The 26,462-nt window shown below is 42.9% G+C and overlaps 1 protein-coding gene across 1 annotated transcript; it reads left to right on the top strand.

The window, feature by feature from the left end:
- Positions 1–3,603: 3,603 nt before the first annotated feature.
- Positions 3,604–26,308, top strand: aldh1a3 (aldehyde dehydrogenase 1 family, member A3). Its single transcript, XM_068730366.1, has 13 exons — positions 3,604–3,740; positions 3,876–3,980; positions 4,479–4,619; positions 6,570–6,699; positions 10,387–10,448; positions 15,147–15,275; positions 16,078–16,191; positions 16,811–16,913; positions 19,518–19,702; positions 21,416–21,580; positions 23,272–23,429; positions 24,455–24,529; positions 24,609–26,308. The coding sequence occupies exons 1-13, from the start codon at positions 3,642–3,644 to the stop codon at positions 24,676–24,678; spliced, it is 1,536 nt and encodes a 511-aa protein (XP_068586467.1). The 5' UTR covers positions 3,604–3,641; the 3' UTR covers positions 24,679–26,308.
- The last annotated feature ends 154 nt before the right edge of the window (positions 26,309–26,462 follow it).

The following is a 26,462-nucleotide window of genomic DNA, read 5'->3' as shown; positions in this document are numbered from 1 at the left end:
GATACTTTAGTTGCTTCAATTCAACTCAATCTTGAGGCGTCTTGGTACTGTACCTGTGTATTATTATATTGCTATAAGATACTGTTATCATATCATGTGTTTTCATATAAATGAGCAAAAAGTAGAGTAGTTTTCCTTCTTCATATTCATCTCCTGCATGGTCAATGTACACTTTTTTTCCCCTATTTATACACTATTGTATAGTATCTGATATATCTTATTGTATCATGTGTTTTGTGAAATATTATTTCTCCACAACCTGTATGCTGTTTTTATTATACTTCAGTATTGTGAAGGTTTAATTTGATTTATTTTGATATTCCTTTCTATTATTTTGCGCTCCATAAAGCTTAGTTCCATCACAATGCACCGACTTGCGTGTGCAAAACTGCAGCATTGTACTTCATACACGTTCTCCGAGGTAATTCTACCATTGCTGTTCTAATTCCCTGAGTTTGCTCTGCTGTATCGCCCCGGTCTGCACACATGGATCACTTTAGTTTTCACTCACGTTCTCTCCTGGTTTCATCACATTCTCCTAATTTGAGCACCGCAGCTGAAATGAATGATAAACGACAAGTTCTCCACAAAAACAGGTGATGCTTGCCGTTAGCTAGTGCGACTGGCCTTAAAGCTTGCTCACCGTCATCAGAAGGTGTGCAGTGACAATTAGCCTGAGCAGAAGCAGAGGTCACCTGCTCCACTTTCCCACCACGGGATGTATGCATATATATAATATATGTATGTGCCGTAGAACTCCATGATCAGAGTGATCACGCCTCGTTACAAGTGTTCCCCGCTGGTCCATGTCACGAGATCTACAGAAGCAGACTTTATAAAGGTCTGTTTCAGTCAAATTCAGATTTGATTTAAACTAAAGTATCATACAAAATATCACATTTCCACTCTCCACATCTTGTCTACAAAAACAATCAAATCTGGTACAGTGGACATTTGTATGGGGTGGAATCATTCCTCTACAAATGCCGTCTAAATAATTTACTCATCGTAATCAAGTAGTCCGCCTACAGTGTTTCATTTTGGTTTATTCATACATGATAAAGATTTTTTATCTTCTTTACTCCCGTGATAATTTGCCTGTCTGCTTTCCACTGACTACCTGAGGCTGCTGCTGCATGTGCACTCAAACCCTGACGGGGGAAAAAAAAGAGAAAAGTCATTTTCTCTCACTGAAAAACATCGTCTGCTGTTTATGACAAACTGCCAAAAACAACACTACTATAGTGACTCTAGTAGTGACTAGCAACTGTGTAATGATGCTGCCCATCAAGACAATATTGGCAAAAATATGAATAAATGTGTTTTGTGATTTGTACCTCCGTCATTGAGAGCACACAGCTTTGTGCTTACAGTTAGGGTCATAATTTAGCGTAAGTTGGCTCAGCTCTTTACATGTAATGGCTTGCATATTGAAGCGCCACTGTGGAAACTGAACCAAAGCAACATTAAAATATGGTAAAAACAATGTATGAAAAACATACCTTTTAGATTGATTGTTTGCTCTAAAATTTGCAAACCAATGGAAACACGGTGGTGGGGTTGCAGTATTAGTCCAACCCTTTTTAAAGGACAGGTCAATCCCACGTGTACAGCTAAACCAGCAATGACTGTAACAAGTGGTGTGTGTTTCAAAGACTGACGCCTCTTCTTCCTCCGTAGAGCTCACTTTGTTGTTAAATGTCAATGAGAGACTGTTGCACTGGGTGACAGAAACACTAACTTGAGCACTTAATGATAACTAATCCACTGCTGAAAATAGTCCCCAGACCAACGCAGCATTTCCCTCTGTTTGAGTACCGTTTTGATAAAAAAAAAAACTACAATGGCTTTGTTCCATACTCTAATAAACACTTGTTTAGCCTCGTCTAAAGTACGGTGGCCCTGTTGAGCTCTCATTTGCCGTTAATCCCTCAACCTGTTTAGCAATGAATCCAGTGCAGGTTCCTGCTTATTTGCATGGGTCTGGGCCCATGCTTTGCATTTCATATTGTTTTTTCCCGACTCAACCATCCTGCCAAGTCCCCCCCCCCCCCCCCCCCCCCCCCCCTCCCCCTTCGTGAAATCCCTTTTGAGTCTCTCTCTTTCTCATTATGAAGTGTTAGAAAGTTGCTGAAGTGAGAAATGAGCCTGCGAAAGCCCGTTGTCCTAATTAAACTTTGACATAAAGAGTGACAAGAAGCAATGAAGGGGAAACAACAGCAGACTGTGTATGAGTGCAAGCCCGGAGCAAGCAAGCAGCTTTGTCCTCATGAACAAAAGCATTTGTTTGTATGTGTTCAACTCCATTCAACTCACCAGGCCCAGGTGCGAAAAAAAACCAAATTTGCAAAGGACCTCACAACTCATAACACCTTTGCACGGTTGACGAACCGTCGGTCCAAATAGGTCAACAGAAGCTGATCAAAGCGGCTGCGTTGCGATGTAAATATTGGTCAGCAGAATTCATTCAGTCTCATTACTTCCATTGCTTGGACTGAAAGACACAGACAAATAATTCAGGTGTGGAATTGTACTCTTGACTCTCCCTTTGCTAAAGATGATCTACAGATATTCAGAGCATTGATGTAGCAACACCTTCCTATGTAAGGATGTGTGGAGTAATGTTAACCTGAGCAGGAAAAGAAGTCAAATCTGTGTGTGTGTGTGTGTGTGTGTCGTGTGTGTGTGTGTGTGTGTGTGTGTGTGTGTGTGTGTGTGTGTGTGTGTGTGTAATCAGAGTTTCTCTGTGCTTTGTTGACAATGGCCGGGCAGGACGCACGTGCATGTTAGTGCATGTGAGCGTGCTCGACTTACCCTCACGACCGCCCTGCACTGCTCTCACACAGCGGTGACAGCCGATAGCGCCGTCACGGAAGCGCATAGCTTCCCCCGCCTTCCCATCACCCCTCAGGTAAACACTGTTAGCTCTATCAGCAACCGTTACTGTTGTTCACGCCGTTAGCCGCCAGCCGTCGGCTCAGCCATCCACATGTTGAGAGCAGTGAGAGGGTGGGCTATGCTCTGAATGAAGTGCTGCAGGGAATGAGTCCTAAAGGGCCTTTTCACACAAGGACACAGTTTGCGCCGCACATTGTGTCCAAGGGGCAAAGAAACATTGTGGCGCCGGGCAAGCGATTGGTAATAAAGTGGATGGAAACCAGTGCGATGCTAACCTTCCTGGATAGCCTAAAAAAAAAAAGGCGCACTTTATTTGGGATTTGGCGGTCTCTCACACTCAGCTCGTGGATGCTCATCCAACCAGGTCAAATGAAAATGCACTGTGCTTATTCACCATCGTCATGACTGGAAATAGTAGCTGCTGCCTCGCCTCCTTGCTTATATACAAGTATGAAGGTAACAGCGGGTAAACAGTATCACATGACCGCCATCTTCCACACTTTTCACACACTATTAGTAATAAAAAGAATTCATTTTGCTTAATGTTTCCAAGGTTCTGTAAGAACACATACCCCCACAGATGAGGGCCCTTCATCGGAGCTGAGGGGCGGAGTTGGGCTCTCCCTCTGCTGCTGAGTGAGGAGGGAGGAACTCTACATTCTTATAAAAAGCCGGTGGATGGGCTGACAGTGTTGAGTAGACGGAGCAGACAGACTGACCCTGCACCGTACTGCTGACCCAGAATGGCACAGAACGGAACAACGGAGAACGGAGTGGCCGAAGGGATCCCAGCGTTGCCTCTTCCTCAGCCTGTCAAAGTCCAGGAGGTCAGACACACCAAGGTGAGGCGGCTCGACATACACACCAGGTTCAGCTGCTACAGCTGGGGTTGGAAGCATTTACTCTATTGCCTTTTGATGGTGGGTTAAATCAGGCGTCAAACCAAAGTCATTACAAACACTCTCTACTCTCCACAGATTTTTATTGACAATGAATGGCACACATCCAGCAGTGGGAGGACATTTCCTACTTTCAACCCAGCCACAGGTGTCAAAATCTGTGATGTGGAAGAAGCAGACAAGGTAAGAAGCCATTCATTCATTTTATTGTATGATAATAATAATGAATTAAAGTCAGTGTAAAATGAATAGGGGAAAACAACTTCAAGCCAAACTTCATTTTATTATCTGTTAATTTAATGTTTTGTGTTTTTCAGAAAAATGTCTAAAACTCCAGCATATTAAGAAACCATAATCAAATAAATTCAGTATACAATGTATCTTGTAAGTAGCGTTTACAATCCACTAAACAGCTTTTCAACGCACGCAACGGGACACCGCGGAAGTTAACGTGGGAAGTTGGCAACCGAAAGATTTCAAATGTTAATATTAATACCACTTGTGCGAATATGATTACGAATTGTAAAGTGGCCCTGAAACACTTAGAAAAAGGCAATTCTGTTTCCGTGCGCTGTTCGCACAGCCCGCTGACTCTATCCCGCGTTGTCTTTACAGCTGCGGGAGACCCGCGCGTCCCGCCAGTGTCCCGCTTCATTCTGCGTATTTTTGTTTCCTGTGTAGGAAGATGTGGACAAAGCGGTGGAGGCAGCCAAGGCGGCCGAGCGGAGAAGCGCTCCGTGGCGGAGGATGGATGCGTCCAGCCGCGGAAGGCTGCTGCACAAACTGGCGGACCTGATGGAGAGGGACCGGCTGCTGCTGGCGGTGGGCTCCTTCCCACTACTTTCTCTGCGCTCCCCGCGCGCTATAGGCCAGAATGTAGTGTTCTCTACGGAGGGCAGCGCGCGGCTTCTCTGCATTGGTTCTAACTTTACATACACTGTAGTAGCCTCCATATATTTGACTTCACAATTTAACATATGTGTTTTTGACTTGAAAACATGGTGGACTTGTACAGTTCAAGAGTTACAGATGCATTTTAGAATGCATCATTTTTTTAAAGATGCACTGCCGAGTGTGTTATCCTGCAGTCAAATGATCTAGAAGACAAATAACTCGATGAAAACAATCTTAATTATGGGGAGCGATATATTTACATCGAACTAAATATAAAGTAGTTACAAAACGTTAAAACGATGTACGTGATACATACAAATTGGTCAATGTCATAGTGGCAACCTGTGATTGCTCCGATCACTGATCGCTTCCACAAGCAGAAAAACAAGGACAGAGGATTACGTATATTATGTTAAAGCTCTCTGAGGTCAATTTATCATTTTAGATTTTAGGCACAACTAAAATTGAACTGAGGTGAAAACTGAAAAATAAAATAAACAAGCAAACGTCTTGAAGTAAAAGTACAGGGGGATTACTAGTACAACAAGTATCAAAAGGATATATTTGTTATGGCCATGAATAATATGATTAATGATGCATTAACGTGTAATAATAGTAATGTATCTGTTTTAGGTGGAGGTGGTTGACAGTATTGTATTGCCTACTGTTGGGTAGTTTATTTTACTGTATAAAAAGCACAATATTTTATGGTCAGATTGATTTTGATCTTAATCTGCCAAATGATTAGCTAGCTGCCAGATAAGAAAATGTACTGAAATATAGAGTAGCATAAAAAAAAAGCAAGAACGTCAGAGCTGTAGTTACTAGTAGCACCTTAGTAAATGTCTTAACTTGCTTTCCACCACTTCTGATTTATTTCTTCTGACGAGCAGATTTCCTCTTTGCTGAATATTTTCAACACATATTCCCTAATGACCACGAGTCCCTGCGTTACACAACTGACTCATGCTAAACAACAACAGGTGTCTTTATCTCGTGCTGCTTGTGTTTTTGAGATATTATTCACAACTATGGATGTCAATTATAGAAGCGAACGTATAGGATATCCTGCAGCTGAAACGTGTCCATGTGCTCTCATGATGTTGACTTATTCATATCAGGGACTGGCCTATATTGTTGCATGACATCATGACCCCACCCCGGCCTCTTTTTCACTCACTGTAATGATTGCTGGATGTTTCTTTCCCTCTCTTTCAGACGCTGCTGCGTTTAATCACTCTGTTTAGCTGCCATCTCGCATTGAGACATAGATCTATAAATGAGCCCTTACAGATGTGAGTGAAGTAATAATATCAGATTGCATGTGACTGCTAATTGCAAACATGTTCTGCAGTGGTAGTGTTCAGGGTACGGCTAATTACGCTAAATTCCCAGCTATGGTTGGGGAAATAAGGACCAGATTCGGACCATTTAAAGGTACAGTAAAGCGGTACGGTGGTTCCAGTATCTGCTAGGGCTGCGGAGACTCACTTCTTATTTTTCCTCTGACAATGACATAAAAGTAAGTACACTAAAACATGGAATAGATGTTGGTACACACTGCCATGTGAATCATGTCCGACTCATTCTAACGTAATCATTCACTATATGCAAATGAGGCATTTTCAGATGCAAATAGAAGTAAAAATAATCATCAAGATGTGTATTTTGGATGTGTTCTTCCTCTTAGTCTGAAGGAAGAAAAAAAAAAGACTAACCAGGGGGTTGTTTGCAACAATGGTTAAGTCAAAGCTACATAATCATTCACAGTTACAATGACAAATCCCATTTCTTAAGAACAGTTATTACTTTGCAAAGATTTCATATAAATGTGCGACGTGATTGAACAGTGATGCTAGTTGTTCCCTGGTTCTGTAGACCCTGGAGACTCTGGACACAGGGAAGCCCTTCCTGCAGTCCTTCTTCATCGACCTGGAAGGCAGCATCAAAACCCTTCGGTACTATGCGGGCTGGGCCGACAAGATCCACGGCAAGAGTCTACCTGTAGGTGAGTGTGTGTGTGTGTGTGTGTCATCGTATTCTTACTGTCAGGAATTCAGCAAAAGAAGCCGTCGTGGCCAACAGAGATCAAGAGATCGTGTCAATAATAAAACAAAAAACTTTTACATGCAGCCATCGTTAAAAACAACAGACAGCGGAGACGACGGCAAAGTGACACAAGAAAGCCTAAAGACTGTATATACTGTGTGTGTGTGTGTGTGTGTGTGTGTGTGTGTGTGTGTGTGTGTGTGGGTGTGGCTATGGGATGCGTTCAGGCACAGGACTGTCGTGTGTATTTGGAGCGTATTGGAGGAAAACAGACTTGACATCTTGACCCTTTGGGTCACAGTTCCGTGTACAAAGTGTGGGTGAAGTGTGAGCCGAGATGTGGCCCGTTCAAACTGCACATCTGTTCAGTCAGACGTCCTGACATGGACAACAGAAAAACACAGCTAAAGCGCCTCTCGTGTTTCTAGTGCACGACATAGTTTGTGACACACCAAAGTTTTAAGGAGGCTGAAACAAAAATCAACACCTTTTTTTCCTCCTGTTGCTGAGATTGTGTGAACAAATCAGTTTTTCTTCCCTTTCTTTATGAGCTCCAGAAAGAAATTATGCAAATTGTGTATACATGAATAAATAAATGAAGATAGGTACAAGTGTGCGCATGATAATTAATAGGGCTCCATAACCAGTGCACCATTGGGAAACAAGTTAATTACTATGGTGCAAGTGACCTTATCTCATCCAGCCTCTTAATACTTCCCCCTCTTGTCAGATCCTACTTTGCATCTCCTCTGCCTCTGCAGGACAGCAGATAGACAAAACACGCTTGACTTTTCCTCCTGATTAGATCCCAATAGAGTGGTGAGAGACGTAAGGCACGGCAGGACAAAAGGAAGAGGAAGAGGCTGAGATAGCAATCAGTCTGTGAGGATTAACAATCAGCATTGGCTCAAATGCCTCGCCGAGCCTGCAGCCTCTCAGCCAGTAATCCCCGACTTCATGCTGGAGCAGTTTCACTACCAGTCGTCAAGATGAGACGCAGCGCAGAGTTGAGGTTTGATGTGAAGACTGCGCAGTCGTAGCTGGCGACAGACACGCTGTGATTTCCTTTAGAGGTCGAGCTGCTGCAGAGACTGCTGGTTTCATCGGATGGGATGCAAAGTAAAATTTGTCTGGATGAGTCGAGGACTCGGGACAGACAACACTGTTGTGTCCTGGAAACCCTCTCTGTCAGGCTAAATGTGCCGATCGCTGACACTAGCATTGCGTTTGAAAACTGAGAAAATCGAACAAGTGTACCTGTCATAGTCTCTACGATAGTAGAAATAAAGATAGGAGTAAGAAAAGAAGTTTAAAGAAAGAGTCTACAAATGCTGTCAAATGTAACACAGCATTTCCAGTCAGCAACGCTATTAATGATAACTCAGATTCAGAAAGAGTCAGAAAGAAACCAAAAGTATGTGCATTTCTAGATGCCACTAGAGATAGCTAAGAAATAATTTCACTTTTCATTTCACTCATTGTCAGAAGTGGAATTGTTGTACTACCGCAGACACAATACGTTGTTGCTCAGCTGCTTTCGATTTCTGTTTGACAGCAGAAGAAATATTCCCATGAAGCTACATGCTGTAGGCTGGCTCACTAAGCGTAGCCTTAAACACCAGACATGTCACCGTCAGGAATAAGTGCACAATACTCGCGTGTATTTGACTTTATGGAAAGTGGGAGATTAAATTACACAACTAAAAAAAGTCCAAGACAGAGCAGAGCTGCAGGAGTCCAGGTAACATTAAACTAGCAATAAATCAATACGACGTGCAACATTATCAACAATAACAGCAAGAAGTAAATCACCATAAATCAAACATATTGGGATGGTGTCTTATTATTATACCATTTTCATGCAACGGTAAGTTATTGTCGTTGGAAGTAGGTACCATGTTGGTATTAAACAGCACTAGACTGTTGAGCCCTATGCTCTCTAAAATAGTCATTACATGTAATATAATAGTCTTTATCCAAAATAAAAGTGTTTCTGAAAAGACAACTTAATACTAAATGACCTTAATGGTGTTCTCATTCTTATATGAAGCTAAGTTATTCATATCTGAAATATAGATATATCATAAATATACAATATAACAAAAGTGGCAGAGGGACAAAGTGTGGGACTCCACATCAGGTTAGGTCAGCTAGATAAATGACCACGAAGCTCAACTCGCTAAAATCGATCTAATGGTCTCATTGAAAGAGTGATTGTGGTATCAGTCCATCGGCACAGAGGGACGCTCCTGCCTCTGATCTTGGAGTAGAATGGACGTGTCAGTGTAGAATGTGCAGCGTTAGAGCTACTGTAGGCCTGAGGCTGACCCTCTCGAATCTTGTGTTACACACTGACAGCACATTGTGTATGAGGATGTTCCCAAACTGACTAACCTTCAGTAAGCTGTGGTTTGAACATGGACTCACCCGGTGACTCAAAGATAAAGGCAGCTGGAGATAAGTCCTGCTGGCTGTAGGGGAGTCTCCCAGTCTTTGATCAGACACACGGGAAACCGGAGAAGGTCAGGGAACGAAGTGCTCATCAAATAACCAATGAGCTGTTTGTCCAGAACGACACGTAGAAGTGCTATCTGATCGTCTCATCAGCAGGATACCTTCCAGACAACGCTAAGGGTGTGGAAACATCTTGTTTTGGGGTCAAAATGACTACTTAGTCAAGTTTAGGGGACCTTTTTGTTGTTCTGGCTGAACAAGCGTTTTGTGTGGAGTTTGCATGTTCTCCTAGTGTCAGTGTGGGTTCTCTCCGGGTTCTCCGGCTTCCTCCCACAGTCAAAGACATGCAGCTCAGGTTAATCGATGAGTCTACCTTGCCCCTAGGTGGGACTGTGGTTGTGAATGGTTGTCTGTCTCTATGTGTCAGCAACCTGTCCAGGGTGAACACTGCCCCCCCCCCCCCCCCTCAACCCTGAACAGGATAAGCGGTTAGGGATTATGGATGGAGGGTTACGGTTCAGAGACGAACATGGTCATAGTTTCAAAAACACAGGAAGAGACCAGCTGTCAGCCGTGTTGAAGTCGAATATTTTTCCGTTGTCCCTCAGTCTCCTGTCAGTACGGAACGTCAGTGATGTGAAAGCCGATGGTTGTTTTATCTGGAAAGTAACTGAACAACCTTCTTGTGCAAACATCTACTTGATCCTTTACATTTTGATGGTAGTTTCAAGTCGAGAAGATCACATCCCCGGTCATAACGTGCAGCTATTTAACAACGTATGCAGAAAGAATTACAAAAGAAGACATTTTGTCCTGTTCTTTTTAAAATGTAAATCAAATCATCTTTTCTTCTAAAACTAAAGATGACGTTTTTCTTACGTTAGCTAATTCAACCAGATATCGCGTATAACGTATCGCGCTACATTCTAAGCCCGCCCACTTGTTAGCGATCCAATCAATGCGAAGGATTTGAGCTAAATCCCTCTTGTAACTGTACACAGCTCAAATGTTGCGTTACATTAGGAATACGTCACGGTAAAGAAGATAAATATAACCTTTGTTGAGCTGGGGGGGGAGGGGCCTGTAAAGCAGTAACAAAAATAGAAATAAAATGTTGGCAGTGCCTAAATCATAACCTCCATCTAGTATACAGTAGTTTAAAGTGTTTGTACTGTGTCTGCTTTGTTCACAGATGACAGCTTCATGTGTTTTACCAAACACGAGCCTGTTGGTGTGTGCGGAGCCATCATTCCAGTAAGTGCAGAGGAGATCTGGTTTTAATTTATGAGCAATAACGTCTAATAAGAATTCTTATTACTGTGCACATTAGATTGGCTTGTTGAGAAAAGTGTGTGTGTGTGTGTGTGTGTGTGTGTGTGTGTGTGTGTGTGTGTGTGTGTGTGTGTGTGTGTATGCGTGTATGGAGATCCAGTAAAGGGTACTTCATGATCTCTGACCATTCTGCTGTAATACAATCTGTTCTTAATAAGCATTTAGAAAATCAGAACATTGCACAATATCTCATGTATAACTTGAGTCCAACACGCTGTTGTGATGCCAACTTGTGATGACAGGCCTATGTTCTGTGGTATGAGGCTCCGCTGTGCTCAGGCTCACTGTGTATCGACAGGACCACCATACATGTGATTTAAGGTAACACAGTTAAAGCTTCGGCTGGTTGGGAAAAACTGTGATGCATGATTGCCGAGTCACAGTTTCATCTACTGTGGTTGGTCACATGACACACTGGGACCCAGAAAGACCTCCATTCCAAACGAAACAGCTTTAAAAGTATGAACAAATCCTGATCATTACACGATTCTCTTCATTTATTATTTTGAACCATTAGGTTCAAAAAGCCACTTGATCAAGTCGTTGGCGTCACTTAGGTTTAGGCGACAGAACTATAATTTCTTTGGTTTCACACAGGACAGGACCAGCAGTCTGCTGGGTTAAAGTCCTGTGTTTCTTTGACCCATCCATTCACCCCGACCTCCTCCCTTCTCAGACCTCTTTTTTGACCTTTGAACTGTGCCACCTGACTTCCGGAGCAGTGGCTCTAAGCGTCTAATGTTGCTGCGGATGAGTTTGCTGTCAGAGGCGGAGGGCCGTGACAAAATGTTGGTATTTGATGCCCTGAGAATGAGATTGGAACTCCACACCAGTTACTCATGTAGACACAGTGTGGCTCAGTGACTCCATGCAGGGTTGAGTTCTGTCCTGACCTGTGAATGGGAGTATTTTTAAATGTTTAAAAAGCACATCAGAGCCCTGTAGGAAGGTGGCTGTAGGTAGATGGATAGCGTGTGTAACCATGACACTGAAAACAGCTGTTCACAAACCGTTTGGACTTTAACAATGTCTTTGATCAGATCACTAAAACAAGACAAGTAGTTTCATTTTCCCGAACGCAACCAAACCGTAACCAGATAGCAAAAAGGAAGGCAATGACAAAGAATCTATTTAGTCATCTGAGTTTCCCCTTGTTCCAGTCTTTGAGCTAAACCAGGCTAAACTAATCCCACATTTATACTTTATACTGGACCATGGATTTATCAGAACTAGATGCAGTATGGTGACCACTACACATGCCAAAGAAATGCTTATCTCCTCCTCGTTTGCTCCTATGACTCACACAGGCACAAGTGTATTTCCCAAAATGTCACGTAGTTCCTTTAACGCATCAGGCCCTTTAAATGTCAGCAGGTTACAGCAGCGAATGGCTCCATCATTTACACTGCTAACACAGTACCTCTGGCTTTCTTGGAACTAGATTCAGGCTTAATTGGAACCACTGAAGACTGAGCTTAACTTTCCAGAAAGGCACCGATCATAAATGTGTTGTTCTAGTGAGACAACTGCGCTCGATTTAAAAGCGCTGTCTGGATGTGAGGATGAAACGAAACCCTGGTAAGTGTACCAGAAACCTTATCTTAATCTGAGCTGTCCCTAAACAAGAGCTCCTCTCTGCTACTCCCTCTAGGGCTGTTCTTACAGGAGCACACAGCTCAGTCCTGTGCTGCTTTCGACTTTACTTTCACACATTGGAATACATGTGTTTCGATGTACAGTATTGTGTTGCACTTTGTGATGGATCCAGACAGACACATATGTATAATTTCAAACATCATGACAGAATACAGCCTTTCAGTTTTATCTTTGAGCAGAGGCCCATAACCTCTAATGTTGCTTTGGCAACAAAGGCACAAAACGGCTGTTGTTTGACACGGGAGATTATATCATAAAAGTGAAATTTATACTGAAGGACGTTGTGTAATTACTGAAAGTAGTGCTGGCACACACACACACACACACACACACACACACACACACACACACACAGCATGAGTCATTGTCAGAGGAAAACAGGGAACCTTTCTTACTCACTTGTGAATCCAAGATCCCTTAATGGCTCTGAGTGTTTCCAAAGTGTTGTAAAAGTTAACAATGCCTAAACAAGAAGCATGCAGCTCTCTCATGTGTTGCTGTCTAATTTGGGTTTGAGTGCTCAATTATTTTTCCCACTGGTTTCCAACAGGGAAATGAGCAAGTGGAAAATAAGTGACCTCTTTTCTGACTTTGATTACTTTGAATGAGCCTAAAGATTCGAGCTACCTTTACTACCTTGTATATTCTCTAAGTGATGAAGGGGACCAAAATAGTGATGACGATGTGTTGCTTGGATCATAGGGCCCCAGTTAGTGCCTCTCACGTACTTATGTTTCGGCTGCAGTGATAGTGACAGAAATCGGCCGCTGTTTACATCAAAACCGTTTAACATATCAGGTCATTTAAGAAAGAACGTATTCTAGGCTCTTCAAGAATAAACAACATATTCAGTATGATTTGGCTGTTTTACTATCAGACAAAAATAGCAGCAGAAATTGACTCCTGCTTATTGTTTAGGTGAGGGGCTCTTCAGCTCCCTGAGGCTTTGACAAAAAATAACATGGAAATAGATAACGGTTATTTCTTTATTTTATTTTCTTTGCACAGTGGACAATCTTTCAAAGGGAACGCCTCTTATCTTGGAGTTTGAAGTGATACTGTGTCACTGAAAATCTGTTTTTTTTTTCATATTTTGTCAACTAAAATGTGCGTCACATTCTATTACGTCGCTGTCCAGTACCTTTCCCTGCAGGTGATTTTCAGACCCCCCCCCTCGGTGAACTATCAATGGATAAATCCAAAGAGAGAAAAGTCACGGAGGAAAATAGAGCGTTTAATTCTGCGTGGACGTATTCATTTGCTTTCACTGCCAACTGTGCAGTATCACGCTGGAGATGAGCTTCATACGAGTAAAATGTCAATAATTGTCTTTATTCTTGTAATCATGAGTACAACAGACTATAGTTTTTGTATATATAATATAACTATATATGAAACGTTACAAGCTGTGATATCAAATAGCTTTTGCAGCTCCAGACACATTGTATTTGGTAGAAAATAGGGCAAAATGGCTCTTTGGATAGTAAAGGTTGCCAACCCCTGGTTTAGGTATTTAATATCCCAAAGGTGGACAAAACAGGCGACTTTCCTATTGACCAATGCCTCCAGGGGCCCTCAAGAGTAATTTGATTACTTTCCACTGCTCATTCATGTCCAGGTAGCGGCGCCCAACTCTAAAAAAAATTTAAATAATTTGCCCAACAGTTTTAAACACATAGTTCAAATTGTAAAACAAAACCAAAACACAACAAAACTACTTGGTTTGGTTTAGTAAAAAAACATTTGCTTCTCAGCGTTCTACTGACACAAACAGCGTTCTCCTGAGTCAAAGTCCTGTGTTTGTTTGACCCATCCACCTCCTCCCTGCGCGGCCTTTCATTAGAAACCGATCCGCGACAAAACACGTAATTCACAATGCAGTTTCGTTGTGTGAGGCAGCAGGCTTAGCGAGGTAGCCTAGATGTCCTTCCCAAGATGTTCCCAGTCCAGATTGGTCATGTAGTCCCTCCAGTATATTAGACACGTCCAGAAAACCTCTAAAGCAAGCCGTTCGGTTGGTGTCCTTATCAGCAGTGAGGCACCCTGTCCCTGAGGATGAGCCCAGCCACTCTGCAAAAACAATTTCGGCCTTTTGTATCCATGATCTCATATATTCAGCACCCGAAAGCTCTTAACCCAAGGTGATCCTTCAGGCTCAGCTCCCTCTGCACCACCCCAGTCCGGCACAATGCCTGCATCACTCGATCCTCAGGACCGGGGTACTTTGAAACAGTCTACTCAAACACATTCACCGTGTTGCACTTGGACATACACATAAATGTAATTTGTCACGTCTCTAGCCAATTGCTGCATTGATTTTCGGTTGAACTTTTTTCAGTGCCCATACAACTTCCAATACAAGTGTTTCAATGCCAATGTTTCCTTTTTCAGGTCAGGTTTTCCTTTTTAAAAGTCTGACTGGGTTTGATAAGAATATTACAAGGCTTTTGCACGTATTCAATGTCAATGTAGTATTTGTTCAGAGTTGTTGGCTGATGTCTTTCCAATACGGGGCAGTGGTGGCCTAAAGGTCAGAGACGCAGGCTTGTGAAGAAGCCTCTCTGTCATTGCCACCACTGAGGTGCCCTTGATCATGTCCAAAACACATGCTGCTGTCACGTGACGGAGTTGAATCAAAGAGAAGCCCTAAATAATGGCCGAGGCCTGCGGAGTTTCGACTCATTTGAAAAATAGTTTGTCTCTTCCACTGAAGGAGTGGAGTTCAAAGGCGACCCAGCGGCTCATGTTTACCCCTCGTAGCAGATTAGCCTGTGTAATGTGTACGACCTGTATAATAGTGAAAAGCAATATATTATGATATAAACTATGACTTCAGAAATAACTACTAATATCAGCCTATAGGGGGGGTGAATTGTGGTCTAACTACGCCGTTTGTTTGTGACGGTGTGCTTTAGTCTAACAGGTGCTGGTGCACGCTAACGTGTGTTCTTTTGTGTGTGCTAGTGGAACTTTCCTCTGCTGATGTTCATGTGGAAGATGGCTCCGGCCCTGAGCTGTGGAAACACCGTGGTCATCAAGCCGGCAGAGCAGACCCCCCTCACGGCCCTCCACGTCGGAGCGCTCATCAAAGAGGTCTGAGGTTGGGCTGAGAGAGGTTTAGACCTTAAACTCTGACAGTCTTCTTCTTTAACCTATCAGAGATTAGACTGCTCTGCTTCTATTATGTTTAGATAGTGACTGTTCCCAACAGGGGAGACAATCTTGACCTGGACACCTCAACTATGTCTGGTTCGGACTGCCAAAGGTCCTTGTCCACTAGACATAATCACAGAGTAGTCTATTTGTTACTTTAAATGAAATATGTTTGTGTCTGCAGTTTATAGAACAACTGTTTTAAGGTGAGTTTCCCAGCTCACGTTCTCAAGGCTTTATTTAAATACTGTGTGGAGACCAGATGATATGCTGTGAAAAGATCCAAAAAATTGAAGAGACTCTTTGAGTCTGCGCCTGATTCATCGTAGTATACAGTTTGATGGAGGCTTGAATTGGCTTAAAGTTTGCTATATTTTTTGTAAATGTGATTTCTTATTTGGAGGTAATAGAAGATATATGAAACCATGTAAATGCTTTAGTTGTTGAATGTTTAATTCCACTCATGAGTCCATTTCAATTCTTTGAAGAAAGAACAGAGGGCATGACCTCAATGGAGCTCTGGTCATTTGTTGTTAAAGAGAAATACTGAAATTAGAAAAATACCAATATGTTATAATATTTGACCTGTCAAGAATGTCATAATGCTCACATAGAAAGATGATAAAAGAAATACTGAACCCACCCTGAACTAGGCGAACGGATCAGATGTCCCTGACCTCATATGAGGGGTCTCTTGCTGTCGACCCCCAGCACTAACATGCTCTCTGGGTTACCATTTCAGGCGGGCTTCCCTCCTGGAGTTGTGAACATTGTTCCTGGGTTTGGTCCCACAGCAGGAGCAGCCATCGCCAGCCACATGGACATCGACAAAGTAGCCTTCACTGGCTCTACAGAGGTGTGTGAGTGTATGACGATATGTATATTGGGCCGGTGCTATGTGACGAAACTCTTTGTTAATCCTTAAACTCAAAGTTTGTTGCGTTGGTGATTTATAACTTAAACAATTCTCATTCAGCGATGGGCAGCGTGCCTCGACACTCATCCGTCAGAAAGCCCTGCCCTTGGAACCATTGTACGTGAACTGAATTAAGTCCCTGAAACACCAGTAACGTTTCGGACTTCTTTCAAAGTTCCTTGGTCTCCTGGCAAAGTTTCAACAGCGGAAAAGCCCCAATGCATGCAAACCACAATCAAAACCACATGCTGTAACATGTTCCCTCCATGTTAGATTACGAAAAAGACTCATTTATTGAGCTGAATATTGTCACTCCTTTATCAAGATGAATAATGAAACTAAGTATTGTATTGTTTCCATCTTGAGAAATCTGTTTTGGAATGCAAAGACGATGATCAGTGATTGTATTAGCATGGTTGTTTGAGTTAAAAGGCCAGCCCTAATACTCACATCTAAAGTCTCTTTCACTCTGTTTCTGGGTATATGTAAAGGAGTTTGTTTTTTTCAGTTTTACCCATGATGCATTAAGGTATGACTCAGCATGCCCTCATGTGTGCAGGTCGGCCAGCTAATCAAAGAAGCGTCAGCCAAAACTAATCTGAAGAGGGTGACTCTGGAGCTGGGAGGGAAGAACCCCTGCATTGTGTTTGCTGACTGTGACTGTAAGTAAACATGCACTGACTCTCTCTCTCTGAAGCAGTCGCAGCATTTTGGTTGTCTCAGCATTCACTGGGTTCCCAGTGTGACCCGTGATACGATGACTCCACACCATCGGGCCCCAGGTGTTTCATTACATCACTTTACTACTCAGAAATATTGAAATATGAGGCCTGTCAAGTTTCATCTTTCCTCTGTACAGCTTGCCTGTCTTCGCACAACTGTAAGGGGAAGATCTCAGCGACTGTCACACTATCAAAAAAAGATTGTGTAGCTCAGGGGGCTGCAGAGAACCCTGGCTTCAGTTGCTGTGCTGCAGACAGCGCTGGCTAGGACTAAGTATCGGTACGCGATCCCTTTAATGTAATAACCAAGTAGTATCAAAACTCCTTTCAAAAGATACCTGTAATCTATCCTTTTTGTGCCAAGATCTAGAATAAAATGACTATTTGTATGGTTTTGCTCGCAGCCAATCCCCAGAAGCATTCTTTAATAAAATGCGACGTGTGATTGGTCCATTACCGCAGCTACAACCCATACAGTCTGCGGTGTGGTGATGTTGGCGCTTCACCGAGCCGAGATGCCACCAAAACATTGGAGAGTCTGGCTGCACTACACACCTTTATTTCTAAACTGATAGAAATAAATGGTATATGGACTTGTACTTGTATATCTCTTTTCTAGTCTTCTGACCACTCAAAGCACTTTAACAGTACATGTCATCATTCACCCATTCATACGTTGATGACAGGGGCCACCTGTCCATCAGGACTCTATCTAAGCATTCACGCACAGTATGAGCAATCTGACAAGCGTCTTGCCCAAGGACACATCGGCATGGACTAGAGGAGCCGGGTGTTGAACCGCAGATCTTCTGAGTTAGGGACGACCCGCTCTGCATTCTGAGCCACAGTCGCAGTGTTGGGGGCCTTTTACACAACTGAATGCTTCCATTCCCATGCTGGGTATCGAATGATCTACTCTTTTAGTATCTGTATTAATTTAAGGGTACTAGTGCTGGTGTTGGTGTTGGTACTGGTATCTTCATATCTTAATTTTTTAAACAATACCCACCCGAGTGCTGGCCTCAAAGAGCAGCAGCAGAGGAAACTGTTGCAGAGGAAACATGGCGATTCGATACAGCCACTACTGTACCACTCATGTGTAATGTGATGATGTATTGTGGTTTGACTGATGGCATTCAGTTTGTGTTTGTGGAACTGAAACACTACTCTGTCATACCTTTAAAGAGCATCTTATGAACACTACAACTCGTTTAATTTGAATAGCTTGCTATAAGTTTGCCTGCATTGATTAATGTCGGCTGAAAAAGTCAAATGTAAACACAATAAGATATTATAAGATAATAAGATATGAAGTAACTAATATTAGGGGAGTAAACGTAGCCTATTTCACTCTCGACTAAGCTAACGGGTTAGTTTCCACCTCCCACGGACTCCACCCACCTTCCTCTTCACCTTCACCTTCAACTTCTCATTCATCTTCCCCTTCTCCTTCAGCTTAATATTCTCCTTCAACTTCATCTTCCCGTTCATCTTCACCTTCCCCTTCCCCTTAATCTTCCCCTTCTTCAGCTTCTCCTTCCCCTTCCCCTTCATCTTAATATTCTCCTTCAACTTCATCTTCCCGTTCATCTTCCCCTTCACCTTCCCCTTGATCTTCACCTTCCCCTTCTCCTTCCCCTTCTCCTTCAGCTTCACCTTCCCCTTAATCTTCCCCTTCTTCAGCTTCCCCTTCCCCTTCCCCTTTATCTTCACCTTAATATTCTCCTTCAACTTCATCTTCCCCTTCTCTTTCACCTTCACCTTCCCCTTCATCTTAATCTTCCCCTTCTTCTTCAGCTTCCCCTTCACCTTCCCCTTCATCTTCCCCTTCCCCTTCTCCTTCATCTTCCAATTCCCCTTCTCCTTCAGTTTCCCCTTCACCTTTTCTTTCCCCTTTTCCTTCACCTTCCCCTTTTCTTTCCCCTTGATCTTCACCTTCCCCTTCTCCTTCCCCTTCTCCTTCAGCTTCACCTTCCCCTTAATCTTCCCCTTCTTCAGCTTCCCCTTCCCCTTCCCCTTCATCTTCACCTTAATATTCTCCTTCAACTTCATCTTCCCCTTCTCCTTCACCTTCACCTTCCCCTTCATCTTAATCTTCCCCTTCTTCTTCATCTTCCCCTTCCCCTTCCCCTTCTCCTTCATCTTCCAATTCCCCTTCTCCTTCACCTTCCCCTTCACCTTCCCCTTCTCCTTCCCCTTGAAAACCCTTCCAAACAAGCGCACTGATCAGAGTTTTGAAGGTGACTGTGTCCCCCTGTGCCAGAAGGAGAAAACTAGCACCATAACATAACCTCCAGTATTTATAAAATCCCTGGTTAACTTATAGTGATATGATTGATTCAGGTTGGTTATGAAGACTACAACCAACTACAGGTAGTGACTGAAAATGTAACTTGTGAACTCACCATCATCTGCACTGAACATGCCAGACTGATGATGCGCGATAGAGTGGTTCTTGTGTATTTCTCATTTGTATCTGTGTGTGTGTGTGTGTGTGTGTGTATGTGTGTGTGTGTGTGTGTGTGTGTGTGTGTGTGTCTACAGTGCAGCTAGCTGTGGAGGAGACCCAGAAAGGAGCTTTATACAACCAGGGTCAGTGCTGCACGGCTGCATCGCGTATATTTGTGGAAGAAAGTATTTATGAGGAGTTTGTGCATCGCAGTATAGAAAACGCAAAGAAGATTGTCATAGGAGACCCGCTGGACCCTCAGACATCACACGGGCCACAGGTAGGAACACACAGTCAACACAGAGCACTTCTAGACAAGCAGTATGTCGTATGTCTTTATTTGAACAGGAGCTGTGCACAAAGAGCATTAACCTTATATAAAGCAAGGGGACATTACCAGGTTTTAGGAAATGGCTGTTTTCCAAGCATAGTTCGTGGGCAAGTAAGTATTCATAGAAAATAAAGAACAATTAGACATTTAAAGAAGATTAAAACAAGTTGTTATTATAACATTGATATGGTGTCACCCTATAAATTGATATGTCAAACCTTAATTTTTTCATTTGTTTGAAGCTAGGGTTGGTGATGATTTTGTGACGCTCAATGAGTGAAAGGGTAGAGTTCACACAGGTAGACAGGCAGCTGTTACAGGACATGATACAGGATATAGGTCCTTTCTTTTGTCAGAGCATGTCATTTATTGATTGCCGTCGGGATGTAATGAGAATGTCATCAAATACAACAACAAATGTTTTTGAAGAAGATTACCAACCCCAGCTTTACCTTCCCCTCCTCTGTTAAAGGACATCATTTCTGGCCCCTGGACCTCATGGTGGGCGGGTTGGGGCGCAAATAACGAATCAAAGAAACCACACAAGACACTTGCAACGGGCCCTAAGGTCTGCCACAGACAAAAAGAGAATTAAAAAACCTGGACTAAAAAATAATAAAATGAAGGGGGGGGGGGGGGGGGTTCCATTGCTGGTTCGCCCGACCTACAGATCTCCTGCTGGGGCTTCTGGTTGTGCTGCCCTGGGGCCGGGGTAGGCTATGTCAATATAATCATAACTATTATGATGGTTATTGCTTTTATTATTATTACTATATGACCATTATATGATAACACTACATTATATTGTTACTATTATTATCAATTGCTGTTGAAGCATATATTTATTTATTAACAATGCAACAATTTGTCGTTCACCTGTTGGGACACTTGCTATAAAGCTTTGTAAAGGGGATGGTTCTCTTTCGGGTCAGCACTATGATATTGTTGTTTCATACATATAAGAATATTGAGCTGCTTTAAGTCCCATATTAAAATACATAGCTACTAATGATGCGAGTAACAGCTCTTTGAAGGGAGCCAGATCTTAGGGCTCATTTCCTTTCCCAGAGCCGTTCCAAAGAATTTGAATTCTTTTTTTCTTCGTCATGTAAAAAATACTTTTTTTTAAGTTAAAGAATAACATTCTGCGCTGGTATGTAATTTAAACATCACAGTCACTGCTTAGCGGTGTGAACCCGGCGCTGTGGATGAAGGGCAGGAAGTGAAAATCCCACATAGGTCCACTTTACTCTATGAACACTTTGGATAGGTCAAGATTTTGTGAAGTTTACTTCTCGTTCTTTCTGAGAGAGGAACACCAGAGGATGGATATGAACCTCATGTCTGTGTGTACAGTACAGATGTATCATTAAAATAGTGGAAGCAGGGTGAAACAATTAGCCTGGCTCTGTCCAAATTTAAAAAATGCACCCATCTACAGCTCTAACACTCACTGATTAACACGCTGTATCTTTAACTTGAACACATTTGAGCTAAACAACACCCTGGTGCAATCTCTGTGCTGGCAAACCCAAAAAAAATGAAACCAGTTCTAATCCCAATGTATCGTTTGACAGCCAACAAGTGAATTCCCCAAAATGTAGGGTTCCTGTGTTATTAAACACTCTCTTTCCCTTGTCTACCGTCCGATGCTGGCTCCAGATCAGCCGACAGCAGTTCGACAAGATTATGGATCTGATAGAGAGTGGGAAGGAGGAGGGAGCCAGGCTGGAGTATGGAGGAGCAGCTGTGGGCGAGAAGAGCCTCTTCATTCAACCCACCATCTTCTCTGGGGTCAAAGACCACATGCGCATCGCCAAGGAAGAGGTACAAGGTTTCAATTCAATTCAGATGGATCTGACAGGTAGGGGCTGGTGTTAGAGTGTGGAAGTAAAGCCTGACACCCTGTGGAAGAGTTCTTCAACTCCACCACAGGCATACAACGCTGTAAGGAGCTGCACACGGAGGAGAAGTCTGGGAGGGGGATAGAAAAACAGTTAAATTCAGTACAAATGACCTGTAGAGCCAAATGAACTAGAAACCAGGCGTCGACCTCCGGTTCTGAAAAGTCAGGACAATGCTGAAGTGCCTTAAACCTGATTTATTCCCTCAGTAAACATTGTAAACATGAGTTTATGGTCTCAATCTCCAGTTTCAAGTCTTCTTCAATACAGCATGATGTTCATTTAGTACATGATGGTCCATTTAGAGTCAAACAGACCATAAAGCAGGGGATGCTTTAGGGCTGCACAGTGATTGACAGACACTTCCTGTATCCCTTTCTAATTAAAAGCCCTGTAAAGTTTACTTGAACTGAATACATTAGTTTCCTTTCAAAGCTTTAGTTGATAACGTGGTGTACCATGCAATATGGTACCTCAAATGTAGCTACTGCCATCTTGTGGTACTTGTCTGTAACTAAAAGATAGAGTTTGGCTGCGGGACATTAACACACATAGACCCACAGTGACCGAAATAGGATAATACAACAATACAACTTTTGATGCGTAAACGAGAACAGCAACGTGAACAACACAGCATACCGGTGATGCAGGTGTTATGTCCTTCTAGACAGCATTCAACGATCTTTTCCAACATGACTTCAGGAATTTCAAGTCACGGTCATTGCATTTACCTGCAGGGTTGTTCACCTGTGATTCCCCCCCCCCACCTCACACCGGATGAGGGGCCTTCTCTCTCCGTCTTGTACGAGCGCTCAGCTGTTGTGATAGTCGCATTCCTCCTCTAGCTTGAAGGTGTGCGGTTCGGCCGTCAGACCCCCAGCTGGGCGGTGATCCGTGGCCTTGCCGCTCAACTCTCTACTGCCAAGTCAGCAGTTGGGTCTGAGTATGTACGGATTCAGGCACAGCTGGGCGTACATAACGTCCTGACAGCCATTGAAAGCGGTGGTTACCGTGTACACTAAGATATCTGGCTGCATGCGCACTGTGGGCTGCCTACACACAGTCTAGACCGTCCTCCTGTCATTCTATGCATCAGTGGCCCTTCTTGGACAAACATGAATAAAGTAAAGCCGGATTTAATTCACATTATTCCATTCTGACGATGTGGGGCGACTGCGACTCTGACTCCAATCAGAGGATTGGGGATTCCCCAAATTTCCCCAATATTCGGACTGACATTTGTTTTCTTGAGATCTCCACCAGAAATGTTAGATTCACATCATTCAAATGCATTAGTATCATGAGTTATGTATTACTGGCTGCCATGGTGCCATTACGACCAAAGGGCTCGCCCTTCTGCATGTGTTCTTCTATGGAGTTAATAAAGAATGGAAATAATAACGGAGACACATTTGTGAAGAAGCACATCTGGCTCACAGTCACATTTTATTTTGGACTAAACAGTTTTTTTCCTTATTTAACTAGCCCAGCTATATTACACATTTATGTTTTTCTATTTATATGAACGTCAGTCAGAGAGGAGCAGCAAACAGAATCAGTTCATTACACAGTGTGACTCACTTCTCTGTCTTACTGCTATCTTTCCCCTCTCAGATCTTTGGTCCGGTGCAGTGTATATTCAGCTTTAAAAGGCAGCAGGAGGCCATAGAGAGAGCAAACAGCTCACAGTATGGCCTGGTGTCAGCAGTCTTCACAGCCAGTATGGACAGAGCTCTGTCTGTGTCTGCAGCCCTGGAGACTGGCACCGTCTGGTAAGTCTCTGTTCACAGTCCCGACACCAGTACCAGTAATCATCTTTACACAAATACGCTTTTTTGATATAATAAAATATATGTAAAAGCACTTTCTGAACATGGTTCCAATCTGTAGGTTCCATGCAGCTGTAGTCATTTTTTTTATCAGAGAAAACACATTAATTTAATATCAGTAAACAAAAAGAAAACATTCTTGACGTTGCCATATTCTCAAGTAGTAGTGATGGGTTTTAATGCTTTGTTGAAATCAAAACTATTCTTTTATAAAGGTTTCAGCTGGCCTTCATGTCACTGCTGGTTTATTCATATTGATTTAAATGTGGTTGGGTTTTGTGTATGTTTACGTAAAGTTACTGTGAGGAACTTTTACCTGGTTGTGAACCAGTCTCAGTTTAATCCTGATCCTCTATAAGACCTCCATCAGTAAACGAGACCATCAGAGAGAAGACGGTCTGTTTCTATACAGTTATTCTTAACGCTCGTCATCGGTGCCACCGGGTCGGATTCTGGTGAAATCAGATAAAATCATTCAGGTTCATCAGAAACTCCTTCAGCTCAGACTCCAGCAGAGACCGGTCCACCGTGGACAGACCCAGATCCGGCTTCGCTGCAGCCCTCGACCTGCAGTTGGAGCTCCGGAGGGAGGAGGAGAGCTCAGCTCCCGGCAGCAGCAGCAGCAGCAGCAGCAGCAGCAGCAGCGTCTCCTCCTCCTCCTCCAGGAGCACAGCTTCTCCTCTCTGGGAGCCAACACCAACGCCACGCTGCTGGAGACCCAGGACATATTGCTGGGCCCACTGTAGGGGAAGATAGGCACAGGAGAACCAGAACCAGGACAGAGTGGTTCAGACTGTCAGACCCCGCTGCAGTAAAATGAGAGGTTTTCTAAAGGGACTCTGGTACTCGAATACCCTACCGCCAAAATCCACTTCAAATGAAAGTTCCTCATAGTAGCTTTAACAAATGAAAGAGCTAACAACAAAAAACAAAGATCCGACCATTGTTCCTTCTCCCTCTCTCTTCAGGATAAACTGCTACAACGCTCTTCATGTCCAGACTCCCTTTGGAGGGTATAAGATGTCAGGCAACGGACGAGAGCTGTAAGAGCCGTCACTTTTTCTTCCTATCGTTCCCTGTGTATTCCCTAACCTGCCTCACGTGTTGTCTCTGTCCTCTCAGTGGAGAGTATGCTCTGGCTGAGTACTCGGAGGTGAAAGCAGTGACCATCAAGCTGAGCGAAACCCTGTGAGAAGAACTGGCTGAGATGTCCATCACGTCCAAATTGTCTCCGACCCACACAGTCCCTTGTCTTCAGTCACGCGCATGATGTTGAGATTAGGGTTAGGCCAATATCTGAGTTAGTCTAGACAGTTTATCAGAGCCCAGAAAGAGTCAGTGTTTGTTCACCTTCTATTTGCTGCAGGTGAGGAGAGGCTTTAACTCCACAGCTTCAGTAATGTCACTACACAAAACAGCTAATGCTCTATTTTACAGGTCAGTATTTTTATAATAATTTACTCAGAAGTTCTCCCTGACATAAATAATAATAAAGTTTCTAATAACAAATCAACAATGAATAAATATTTACTTGGATTGAAATAGGGAAATTCTTTCACTGAAATTCCAATTCATCATATAAGTAGTACCAAACAACAGAATACTTTCTAAGAAAATATCAAATCAAAAAAATACAAACGCTGAGATACGGTTTGTTGACAAAAAGAAATGGGTGATCCACTTATTAGGACATTTTTAGAGCTTTCAGCTACATCTGGTGGCCTTCATCAGTGGATGGACGTCGCTCACTTGTGATGAAGATTTAGCTGTCATCACATGACCTAAGTTTTGTATTTGTGGGGAAATGGTAGCAGCTGTCTCTGATCAAAGATGGTGAACGTCCTCCTTGACTTACAGTTGTCTACTGACTCCTGCTCAGTGACCTTTGACCTCTTCTCAGGATGCTGTGAGCGGTTTTGATCTGGTGTTCACAGACAGCTGATGTTGTCTGTTCCTGTTCATTCGGTCTCTTTTCCATTGTTGTCTCTCTCTCATGTGGTTTCCCTTTAGTTCTGTCCTGTTAATTGTAGTCGAGTGCTACAATCCTTTCCTTGGACCTGTTGTAACGGAGTGGACTTCCTGCACCCCCTCTTCTTACTGGTTTATATTTCCTGACTCTGCATTAAAGGCGCTTAATTAAAAATTTAAAGCATATCTATTGCCTCCTTAAGGCTCTCAACATGGCGATGGCTCAACCAGTGGCCAGCAGCTGAATCTTTATGGGCCCCTAAGCAGAACTCAAGGAGTCTGATGGAAGAGTTGTTAAAATAATACTCCAGTAGTTATAAGGATACATTGGTTTGCCTGTTTAGTTCAGCTCTTAAAGCAGATTAATATCATGAGATACATAAAACAGAACACATAGTGATTAATCATCAATGATAGAGTTCTGCATAAGAATTCCATTGAAATCTCATCAAATCTCCCTGCATGGAACGAAGTTGAAAGGTCAGAAAAATAAATACTGTTTTATATTTCTGATTTCTGATTGCTGAGTAGCTGTTGTATGCAGATACTTTTTTTTTTTTATTTCTAATCCTAATTCTGATTGAACATGAATGTTCTCTCTGCTGAGGGATATGTGCCTCTTCTTTCAAACGTTGGAAGGAACTCTGTTTCCTGTCCCAGATAAGGTAATATTTACCTTACCAGCAACATTTTAGTGCCGTAACAGCTACAATGTAATCTTTGGCTGGATAGTGTCAACTTTAACCAACATATATGTTTGAATGTTGTTTATTATCACACGTGGGAAACAAGTCTGTCTCTCATTTTTAGTTTTGTATTTAAATAGAAATTCTGAATAAAGAAAATCAAATGCACTTTGTAGGTTTCAATGTCTGCACATAAACCAAAGCAGTAGGAGCTGGCTCTAATCGTGGCAGCGGCAGCTAGTAGAGGCTCTTCCTGTGGCAAGCTCAGCTGCCGCTGCCACGATTAGATCTTGCCCTTTCTCAACCAAAGGATTGTGGAGAA

The sequence above is a fragment of the Cebidichthys violaceus genome, unplaced genomic scaffold (genome assembly GCF_023349555.1).
Source record: "Cebidichthys violaceus isolate CVI_PGR_0920_01 unplaced genomic scaffold, fCebVio1.0.p SCAF_5, whole genome shotgun sequence".
NCBI classification, from domain to species: Eukaryota; Metazoa; Chordata; class Actinopteri; order Perciformes; family Stichaeidae; genus Cebidichthys; species Cebidichthys violaceus.
This window is presented reverse-complemented; position numbering and strand designations above follow the sequence as displayed.